This window comes from Pinus tabuliformis, chromosome 6, assembly GCF_031772625.1.
Source record: "Pinus tabuliformis cultivar Carrire ecotype Pingquan chromosome 6, CPIR1, whole genome shotgun sequence".
In the NCBI taxonomy this organism is placed as follows: Eukaryota; Viridiplantae; Streptophyta; class Pinopsida; order Pinales; family Pinaceae; genus Pinus; species Pinus tabuliformis.
In genome coordinates this window covers 34,543,817-34,555,788 of record NC_142292.1, presented here as the reverse complement: position 1 = coordinate 34,555,788, position 11,972 = coordinate 34,543,817, and the positions used below count along the sequence as shown (strand labels likewise).

Here is an 11,972-nt window from a genome sequence, read left to right as displayed (position 1 = left end):
ATGATATGAGCCAGAAAGTTAGGGAAGGGAAGCACCAACACATTGCTCACCATGGCCTCATCAAGCTAATTGTTATGGATTCCCCTAGCCACTTAAGGTACCCTGTACTCTGGATTGATTTTATAGATATGATAGGGAAAATTTCATTGAAACAAAAAACATAACCTCCACACAGAAAGAGGGAACACTAACCTCTAGTATTGGGGGTAGAGAAGGAAAAGAAGAAATGGAAACCAAGGAAGAAGAGGAGGCAACAGAAACAAAGGAAGAAGAAGCAAAAATTAAGGAAGAAGAAGGAGAGAAACAAGTAGCAGAAAAAGAGAACCCGGAGGAGAACTCAAATCTTCAAGGCATATAGAAACAATGAAATCAAACCAGTCTCTCTCAAGGAAATATTGAGTAAGAAGTGGCGGTAACATTGGCCACATTGACCACACCTGTAAAGCCCAAAAGGAGGAATCCAAGGCAAGGTTGCTTATACTTCAAAACAAGGAAGAGCACCAAGATCAGGTAAGGGAAGCCTCAACCTCCTACAAAATTCCCCATCACCATAGAGGAGTCAACAAGCAAGAAGAAAGAAGTGGGACCTAGCAAGGGGAAGATTGAAGAAATTACTTCTCGTAAGATCAAAACCAAGCAACCCATGCTCCCTGTGGGAAGGTCCACCACCAAGGTAGTCACCTTTAAGAGGCTCAAGACAAAATTTGAAATGTTACAAGAAGAAAAAGAAGAGCTATAGGAGGAAACAAAGCAGCTACAGAAGAAACTGGGGCTGCTGTAGGAGAAACATGGCTACTACAGAAGCAATAAGAAGTGCTACAGGAAGGAGCAACCACCTTAAAAGAAGAAGAAGAAAAACATCAAAGATCTTCAAGAGCCTAGTCCAAAACCTAGCCTAGAATCTAACTACAAATTTGTTGAGGGAGGAAAGATTATACCTGAGAAATTCACCATCCCACTCTTTTTTGAGTTAGAGAAGGAAAGAGGTAGAACACATAGATGGATGCAGATTGCAAAATCCAAAATTGTAGAGGATGTGGGTCTCATGGAGGATAAAGTCAATGAGATGGGAAAAAAATTAAATGATCTAAAATTAAGAGAGTCAATCATGAGGGAATAACTACAAGTAGAAAACACCAGGTTAAGAGAGAAACTGCAAGAAAAATAGAGACAACTTGCCACCATGGAAAGTTTATCCATGGAAGCTATAAAATGTAGGTAGCCATCCAAATCCTATGCTATTTTCCTCAAGGAGCAGTGGTTGCAGTTTCAAATTAAGACATTGGCACAATATGGCTCATTTCCTTTCCAAGACTACAGGAAATTCATCGACTTTTGCAAAAGGGCAAGTATTGGGGATAGAGACAAGCTAGCTAAGTTTTACATGCATAACTTAATCCTCACATACATGAATTTATGGGACCCAAACTCAAGGTTGAGAGACATGGAATTGATGGAATTAGCTTCTTGGTTGACCCATGAGGAGACAAGGGATGAAGAAGTAAAAAGGGTGATGACAAAAGAAGAAAAGGAGCCCTTATATATCAGGGAAAAATTAGTGAGCCCCAAGGCTATCATCAACAATGATAATCTCATCTCCTCTGATCCTAAATTCGAACCAAGTACAAAGGAGCCCAAGATAAATCCATCTTTCATTTTGAGCACACTTTTAGGATGTTGGGGATAGAGAGTCTGCAAGCTTGTCAAGAAGATGGTAGGCCTTGCCTCACAATTTACAAATTAGAGAATATCACTCCCCATAAATACTAAGGAACGCCTTGGAGAAAGCCCCCTATACAAGAGGATCATGCAAACGCTAAAGAACGGGTGGATAAGCCTCAAACTCAGTCCTCCCTTACTATTGGGCCTACAAGAAGGCATAAACCAATCAGAGGAACAAAAAGAATGAGAATACATAGAGGCAAATGCAGGTTTCTATCCATAGGAAGGCACATCATATGAAGTTCCTTGGGATGTCAGAGAGGCCACCAGGGCCATGAATGAACTTCATATCAATGATTGAGTTGCTCAGAGGGTGAGCAACACTTTTAGTAGGGGGGCGATGATGGGTCCCATCAATAGGTATCTTTTGGAGTTCATTGTGCTATCCTCCAACCCTTAAAACTCTCCTTTTCTCACATTAATTCGAATTTTTAGCCATAATATGTTTAGTAGGAAGACTAAAAGGTGTTTTTCATATTGTATGGCCTAATGTGATTAATATGTAGGTCAAAGAAGCATTTTTGGAGATATTTACCATGCATGGGCTTGATGGAGACACCTAGAGAAAATATAGGGAGGTTTTCCACCTCATTAACTCCCTAACTTGGCTTGAGATCACAAAATCCTCTCCAATAGCTCGAATTCACTAGCATCTGAGGAACTCCAAGTGAATGACAAGGACAAAGGGAAGCAGATCCATAAATCTCGAGATTTTGGAGGGGAGCATTCCTCCTTTCAAGGAAGTCACATCTCAAGCATTTTTGTATAAGTAAACCTATTGAAAGGCTCATTAGGATTCAATTTTTTGTTGCAGATAGGAGTAGTCACTGAGAGCCTAGTGCTTGGAATTGTTATTATTAACTTTCATATGATGTATGAGACTATTATTTTATGTTAATGAGAAGTTTACCATCTGCATCTGAGTTAGCTTTAGAGGGCTGAAACCCTTAGGTTTGGGTCCAACCCAGAGGCTTTAGTCCCTCTCTTGTATTTCCTTCTTGTTCTTGTTTTAAAGCATTGCAATCCTTCTCTTGTTTCAGTATATATTATATCATAAAAACTTGTAATTGTAGACTTGCCTATCACCTCTCTTATGGGAAGAGTGTTTGGAAATATCTACGATAACAACTTAAAAATATTTTTTTATGATTTCTTGGAAAATGATAGATTTCAATTTTCCTGCTTATTAACTGAAATTTAGGAGTTAGTGTCATTATCTTGAGTGATTAGAGTAGTGTTGTGGGATAGAATATATCTTAATCAAATTCAACTCATCTTTTCCATAATAATTTGTCTCACTGCATTATTGATCAGTTGATACATGTATTTGGCTAGCTACATGGAACCTGATGATCTGTGGGGGCGGGCACACCTTTCCACATCTACCCACACCTTTCCATCTTCCTCTTAGGTACCTCACCTTGCCTCCAAATTATGTCTCTAAATTCACTCTATTAAGGAAAATGAAGGACACCATGGGCATCAAATTTGGTGCAAGATAGACCTTCGAGGGGTACTAGGCTTGGATAAGGGGCTCCCACACACTTCATTCATCACCTTATACCTTCATCCACCTCTATCCACCTCTAAGACACCACTTCCATCCTTAAAAAGCTCTCAGACCCCCTCTTGTAGCAATACAAGCCCTCTTGTAGCACCTCCTGTAGCATCCCTGTAGCTTTGATTTCTTCAACTAGTTTTGCTCCAAACTTGTACTTTGTCCTAGTTAAGTTTAATAATAGCCCCCACACTATGATTTGATGATTAGGTAAGACCTTAGGACCACTCCAACCTCACCCTTCCATTACTGCAACCATCAAATAGCAAAATGGAGTTAGATTTATCATTTTTTTTCATATGCATGTTAAATATGTGATTTCTCAATTTCAGCAAGTGTGAGTAGATAAATGATGCATACAAGGTAGGTTATTTGTTTGAATCAACTGTGCAAGTAGAGTAGCATGAGTTATTTCTGAAAATATATTAGTTTTTTTCCTTATGAAATTTCAATTAGCATTTACATTTGATGAATGGTAAGAAGAGGAGTATGATTTATTTCTGCCACTAAATTAACCTATTTTCCCTTATGAAATTTCAATTAGCATTTACATTTGATGATTATAATTTTCACCTTGGTAGTAGAATCATGTTCATTTATGTTTTTATAAGAGGCCTTCACTATAATTAGTTGGAGGAATGGTATATGAATGCCTTGATATGATTTCATGAATAAGAGCGGCATGAGTAGAACCTAACCTACTGTGCATATAACACTATCACTTTGATAATTAAAGTTGAGAAGCCCTTGGGAGTTGCAACATCCTTAGTGCAATACTAGCGTTCATTAGAAGTCTGGCAAGGACCTGATGAGATCTATCTAGGTCAAGGAAAGTATGTGATCAAGATGTTAAAGAGGTTTGATATGATGGATTGCAAACCAATGACAACCCCAATGATCACAAATTTGAAAAGACTAAGAAGCTATGAATCGAGCCCCGTGGATCCTTCCAAGTATAGACAATTGATAGGATAATTGATGTACTTAGTGAATACTTGAATAAACATATGATTTGCAATAAATGTTCTCAGTCAATTCTAAGTGGAGCTGAAGCATGATCATTGGATCACAACACAACATATTCTAAGATATCTGTGAGGAACCATCCACTACTGCTTCAAGTATGATAGGAGGAATGATTTCCACCTGATTGGATATACAGATTTTGACTGGGGAGGCAGTGATCAAGATGGAAGGAGCACTACAGGAGGATGTTCCAGTTTGGGATCCTCCATGATCTCATGGATGATCTAGAAGCAAGATACAATTGCTTGAAGTAGTGCTGAGGCAGAGTATATTGCAACCCGTGAAGCAAGCAGAGAAGCATTCTGGTTGAGGAAGTTTCTATCTGACCTATTTGAAGGACCAATGGACCCTACAATGATACATTATGATAACACCAGTTTTATAAGATTGTCTGAAGACACAATGTTTCATGGAAAGACAAAGCATCTCAACAACAAGTATCACTACATTCAGAAGCTAGTACAAGATGGTGTGTTGCAGCGACAATATATCTCCACCAATGAGCAGGTAGCTGACATATTGACAAAATCTCTTCCTAATAAGAAGCTTGTGTATTTGAGAGGCAAGCTTGGTTTGTTTGATGTATCCTCCCTATTTGAGAGGGAGAGATAGGCACATCATTCTTGTCTTCACTTGGGAAGACAAACTGGAGGATTGGGTAAGCATTTGGCATTCGATACTCTCTGAGGATGAGGTAGGGAATCCAAGATGACAGTAGTCGTGGACTGATATTCTTAGAGGACTGATTATGCAAGATAAGAATATTTCAAAGAAGTTCATACTCTGTGAACACCCGAGTGGAGTATGTACCTTCAGACACGATGATGACGGTGTCTATAAATCATTGGTCTCACCAACATTATGCTCTGAGCTTGTGGAGAGATAGATTTGTTAGTCAAGGCCTTGCTATGTGAAAATGTTGGTTGGTATGATGCTAAACAAATGGGTTACCAATCTGACTCTTCTTATGAGATCTCTTCAGATTGAGAATGTCCATGTACCTTTTATGAATACCTCCCTAGTTAAGAGGGAGTGTTGAAAAATGTGTAACTAGGTCCGGTCTTCACAAATATGAAATGTACTTTTGATTCTTGTAAATTGTAAAATGAAAGAAAATTATTATTATTGTTTTTGGAGCATGGGTTTCATGCTCAAGGTATTTTATTTTATAGGTCAACCACCCATTGAGTGTTTCTAGGGTTTGTTCTAGGTCAAGAAGTAAAAAGAGTCATTTTCATAAGTTGAAGACCCCCTTGGGCACATTGTGACTTGTAAAGAAAATTATTTTTGTCATTAAAAGAGTCAAAATACCCTCCAAGACCAAATTGGTCTAGTAGCTAGCAAGTCGGCCTAAAAGAAAGAGCCACATTCACCTTGAAGAGCCTATATATAGGAGGAAACTCGACCTCCTTGAGAGACATTCATTCATCACTCATTCTAGCGAAGAAGAAGGAAGAAGAAGGTAGCAGAGAAGGAAGCTGATGATGGAGACTTTTGTTTGGGATATTTCTCTCTCACACATGCTAAGGAGGACTCAATTTTCTGTAGCAGATCTAGGGTTTCTATCTACAAGTTTGATCTTGGAGAAAATAAGGCAAGAAGGTCAAGCGAAGGTTACCTAGGGTCATCCTTAAGCTCCAGAAGTCAGAGAAAGGAAAGTGAAGGTCAACGGAAGGTTCAAAAGGCAAATTGAGGCTCACACGTGTGGTAGCAACAACTACTAGGGGGCCAAAATTTTTAGATCTGCAGTGGAGGCTGAAATTCTGTAGTTGGAGGTCGAAGAAGTGCTACTGTAAGAAATTTGACTGGGTTTGACTAGATCAAGGTTAGCACATAATCAGAAGAGGTTGGTCTTGGTATTGGAGGGTATTGGTTTCAGTCTTAAGGTCTTGGAATTCGTCAATTGAAGAATATATAAGGAAGAGAAGAGATTTGTGTGTTTTCCTCTAAGTGGAGAGGTTTTGGCCTTGGCTTGCAACCTATATTCCGTGTCCTTATTCTTCTTGTTTTGGTAGTTGTTTGATGATACACACACATAATAATAAGTAACAAAACTAATAAGTAAAAAGACATCACAAGCAGTTATCAAGTAAAGAGAAATACCTCTAATCATTGCCCTATAGATTTCTCAACAGTTCCACACCTACCAGCTTGGGTACAAAGCCCACGCCTTGGTTTCCAAGTCCATAAAGCACTTTTGTGGCACTCCAAACTCCAAATCCTAAACCCTGGGGCTTGGAGTACCTCCCAAGCTACCAAATCTCAACATTAAGTTGTCCATTGATTTCCTTCACTAGTCCACATCAATGGCCAACTTGTTCTAGGAGTATGATATATTCTCTATAATCAATGTCACCACTTAAATGAGTACACAAAAGGATAGACTATCACTAACAATAACGTTGAAAAGTAAAGTGTGGAGGTAATTCTCTATATTCAATTTCGCCCACATAAATGAGTACACAAAAGGAGAGACTATCACAAGCAATAAGGTTGAAAAAGAAAGTGTGGAGGTAGATTAGAGGAAACACACACTGAGGAGGAAGTTGAAGGAGATCAATTAAGTTCTGGAAGATAAGACCTTTATGATGTAAACCAATGAGTATAAGTAGTACTTAGTGAAGAGGTAGTATGTGTCAAATAAGGACAATACTTCAATTTTTGAAGCAAAATACCAAAACTTCCCAAGAGGGATAATATGTAGAAGATAACCAGTTAACACTAGGATGTGCAATGTATTTCTTATAACGAGAAGATTAGTATTTTTTTTGCATGTGACTAGAGGAATCAACAACTAGGTTGGTCTTGTACTCACATGACATAGGGTTGATTAATGTTTAGGTTCCCATATATGCCCCTTCCATGGATACGAATAAGTTGGGATTTGCACCCGTGACCTCTCATAAGGAGAAGTTGACAGAAGAGCATCTATGAAGAAGTTATGTAATTGAACATGGAAAGAAAATGTGATAGAAAAAGATGTGATGAAAGGAAGATGAAAAATTTCACCAGGAAGAAGAGGACACTTAAAGATAAAGCACAAAGAGGCAAATGAAGAGGCAAAGAGGCAAAGAGGCAAATGAAGAGTTAAAATAAAAGAATGGAAAATAGAATACTAGAGACTAAACATGGGTAAGCCAATCTAAGATATGACAATGATATCATTAGCTAGTCATATTGTAGTTATAATTGAGTATCACTGTTTGTGTTAGTGGCTAATTGTGCACCAATACATTGATGGGTCTTTACTCAATATTAATGATATTTATAGAGATAGCATGATTATGGAGGATTATGGGGTTTTATGCTATTAATGGGAAAATGTGTTTTTAATGTAAACGGAAGAAATGGAGTTATGCCATGGATTTGTTATCCACCTCCTTGGGCAATATATTAGGGGTTTATGGGTTATTAGATGTCATGTTTTAGTTCTTAATATTTTATCATCATTATAGAGTTGCACAAGCATAAAAAGGTTATTGTCTCAAGAAGATTCCACTCCCTTACCCAACATGTTCTTTGGAGTATTAATAAACTCAAAATATTGTTATTTAGATATTTTTAAAATTCATGTGCAAGACATTGTTATTGTTAATATAAATGCATTTAATAAAATTGACATAAAAATATGTCAATAATTTATATGGAGTTGTTAAATAAATATATTTTTTATGGTTAATATAAATACATTTAATAAAGTTGACATAAAAATATATCAATAATTTATATGGAGTTGTTAAATAAATATATTTTTCACCAAATAAATATGATAAATATATTACTAGTATTATCCTCTTTATAAATTATAAAAAAGCAATAAAATATATACATTTTTCACTCTATTTATTAAACATTAGAAACCTATTATATTTTCAATTTCATTTTATTTTTTCGATAAAATAACAATACTCTCTATTTAAATATAATTAATATCTTATTTTACTTGACACCTAATAAAACTAAGATTTAAAAAATAATTACCATAAAATATTTAAATGTATAAATTAAAATTAACTAAATATCAAATAACCACATTAATTTAAAATTTGTGAATAATTTCGAACTATAACATATCATACATCGGGTGTCAAGTTAAAGCTTTAATACTAAATTATTTATTAACTTCTTTATAATTTGTCTTATAAATGTTGCTCATCCAAATGACCATTATTTTACTAACAAGAAATATAACTTGGAGTATAGCCCGTGAATTTGTTTAATAAGCTTCATGGTTAAGCCTGAATACTAGTTGCGGCCTCGCTGTGTAATTCATTGTTCTGAAGTTTTATTCTTAATTAATTGTGGTTGCTATTCTCTTTTGCCAATTTACATAATTCATGGTGCTGCATAACTCTTTCGAATTACATAATTGATTTAAGTGATTGTATACAGAGATGATGTGAAAACCCATGGAACTACCAAAATCTTACACCGATGGACAGGATTGGAAAGACAAATGCCCAGAAGCCTTGCAGGGTGTTTCAAATTGTCTTCTTCGGGCAGGCACTGGAAATTGACAGGTTTGAAGTAAAATTTCGTCTTATTAGTCTTAATTCCTTCCTGACCGTCTTACACTGAGTAGAACTATGACTGTCAAATCTCAATGGCAATTGCCCAAAAACCATCATCGTGCATTCAACCTCAGCAGAAGAGAATGGTATTGATTTTGGGAACACTGCTTCACTCTCAGGCTACCAATAATACTCCCAGAACCCTGGGCAATGCAGGCACTAACTCTCATGACCATGTGAATACACTGTGTAAACTGGGACGATTGAAGGAAGGGCTGCAGATCCTGCATCTCATGGATTACTGCCCACCTTCCTCTACTTATGATTCCGTCGTCCAGGCCTGCCTTAACTGCAATGCCCTTCCAGAGGGAAAATTAGTCCATGCCCACATCATCCAAACTGCATTTAACTGCCAGGACATATCGTTTGTGAACAGGCTTGTGACCATGTACGCCAAGTGTGGGAGTCTGGTGGATGCTCGTAGAGTTTTAGATCAGATGCCTCGGCGTAACGTGGTCACATGGACTGTAATAATTGCAGCTTATGCCAGGCAGGGCCTTGCTCAGGAGGCCTTGGCATTGTATCACCTCATGAAGGAATCAGGCATCCAGCCCAATCAGTTCACTTTTCCTACTGTTCTCTCCGCATGCGCCGAGTTGGCAGATCTGGGACAGGGAAGGGAGGTCCATGAAGATATAATTAGAAGTGGATTTGAGTCCGATGTTTATGTGGGGAATGCTCTTGTGGACATGTATGGGAAATGTGGCAGCACTGAGAATGCGCGTAATGTGTTTGACAAAATTCCTCAACGAAATGTAGTTTCCTGGAATGCAATGCTGGCAGGATATGCGCATAATGGGAATGTGGATGAGGCACTGAAGCTCTTTCAAATGATGCCAGAGCGGAGTGTGGTCTCCTGGACATCTATGGTTGTGGGATATGTGCGGAATGGGCATATCGATGAAGCGTGGAATCTCTTTCAGGAAATGCCGCAACGGAATGTGATCTCCTGGACAGCAATGATTGCAGGATTTACACAGAATGGACGCAGTCAAGAGGCCCTGAAGCTTTTTGAACAAATGAAACTGGCAGGAGTGAGGCCAAACTCCAATACTTATGCAAGTGTTCTTTCAGCATGTGCTAACTTGGCGGCTCTGGAACAGGGTAAGGAGATCCATGAAGAATTATCCGGAAGTACATATCTGTCTGATGTCTTTGTAGGGAGTGCTCTTGTAGACATGTATTCAAAATGTGGTAGTATAGAAAGTGCACGCCACGTGTTTGACAAAATGCCTGAACGAAACAGAGTCTCATTGAATGCAATGATTGCAGGATATGCCATAAATGGTTGTGGCAAGGAGGCTGTCAAACTGTTTGAACAAATGAAACACTCGATAACCAATCCAGATCATGTCACATTTATTGGCATTTTGTCGGCTTGCTGCCATGCAGGCATGGCGGACGAAGGTCTACAATACTTCAAGTGCATGAGTCAAGATTATAATATTACACCGGCCATGGAGCACTATAGCTGTATAGTTGATCTTCTTGGTCGGGCTGGGCGCCTGAATGATGCACAAGACTTCATAAGTAAAATGCCAGAAAAACCTAATGCTACTGTGTGGGGATGTTTGCTCGCTGCTTGTAGAAGCCACAACAATATAGAGCTAGGGGAGAAAGTGGCAGAACACCTTTTTGAGTTGGATCCAAATCATACTGGACACTATGTGCTACTGTCAAACATGTATGCCGCAGCTGGCAGGTGGGATGATATTGAAAGGGTGCGGAAAATGATGAAGGAAAGATGTGTAAAAAAGAAGGCTGGGTACAGTTGGATTGAGGTAAATAAACATGTATATGCTTTCCTTGTGGGAGACAAGTCACATCCACAAATGGAGAAAATTTATGCTACACTGGAGGATTTGTCTAGAAAAATAAAAGCAGCAGGTTATGTACCGGACACAAGATTTGTTCTGAAAGACCTGGAGGAGGAGCAAAAGGAACAGTCTCTTTTTCACCATAGCGAGAAACTAGCAATTGCATTTGGACTCCTAAACACATCTCCTGGCACAACTATTCGGGTTATTAAAAATCTTCGAGTATGTGGTGATTGCCACTCTGCCATCAAGTTCATCTCGAAGATTGTTGCACGAGAAATTATTGTGAGGGATCTAAACCGTTTCCATCATTTCAAGGATGGTAACTGTTCATGTGGGGATTATTGGTAATAAGAAGGAAAAGAAGTCATAACACAGGCTTACAGGATAGCTAGAGGCTTGAACCATAAAACACAGCCACAACATAGGAGGGGCCATTTATCAACTGGTTGCTGACTTGTCAAAACTGTTACAACCTGAGATGGTGTTACCCGCCAATGACACAAAGACTTCAGCCTAGCAGTTTGTTGATCGATATACATGCCTATGATGGAGATATCACCATATGCAGTGAACCCATTGGGTAGGATGGCCACAAATCTCTGGGCAAAGAGGTTAGAGAATGGTAGCTTTCATGATGTGGCCTTTTCTTAATTTTTGTACACTAGGTTTAGTGTAAAGTAACCCAAATTCCGATGATTTTAATTTATATCTGAAAGCATTAACTTTGAAGCCTTGTAACCCTTTCTTCCATCAATGAAATTTTAGCTTGAGAGCATAAAGATACTGGCCTATAATGCCGCCTTTTCTTTTATTAAAATTACATTGGTAGGGATTAGGTACTGATTTAGAGTTCCTTGAAAGTGTAATTTTTCACGGGGGCTATATATTATTTTGATGAAATTTAAACTATGATGGATGCCTTTGCTTATTAACAATATCATTGTCGTCTAAAGAAATTCAACCTAAAATTAATGCAAGCCATTTCAACATCTCTGTGGTCATCAAGGTAATTTATAATGATAATTATTTTCTTCATTTTTTGCGTTTGGTTATTCAGGATACTTACACCAATTCTCTGTCGTAAAGGCTAATAATTCTATTCTAAACATTCTTTTATAGAATATTGTTTCTCTAGACGATAATGAAAATAATGCATGAAGTCGTTCTGCATCAGGTGCCAAAGTTAACTTTAGTGAATCTATGAGTCTTTTTTACTTACAAAGATCCTCTTCTACCCAATTGGTTTTGAAAGCATCTTTCAAGGTTGAGCATTAA

General features: G+C 38.0%; 1 protein-coding gene across 1 annotated transcript; it reads left to right on the top strand.

Moving 5' to 3' along the window:
• The first annotated feature begins 8,493 nt into the window (after positions 1–8,493).
• On the top strand, positions 8,494–11,558 carry LOC149257084 (pentatricopeptide repeat-containing protein At2g01510, mitochondrial-like). The gene is made up of 2 exons (XM_089413591.1): positions 8,494–9,981; positions 10,150–11,558. The coding sequence occupies exons 1-2, from the start codon at positions 8,910–8,912 to the stop codon at positions 11,043–11,045; spliced, it is 1,968 nt and encodes a 655-aa protein (XP_089269717.1). The 5' UTR covers positions 8,494–8,909; the 3' UTR covers positions 11,046–11,558.
• Positions 11,559–11,972: the final 414 nt, after the last annotated feature.

Bases quoted from the DNA above. Each gene is read 5' to 3' on its own strand.
- LOC149257084 (XM_089413591.1), top strand. From the start codon at position 8,910: ATGGCAATTGCCCAAAAACCATCATCGTGCATTCAACCTCAGCAGAAG. The intron at 9,982-10,149 runs GTAAGGAGATCC...CAATGATTGCAG, and splicing joins CTTGGCGGCTCTGGAACAGG to GATATGCCATAAATGGTTGT.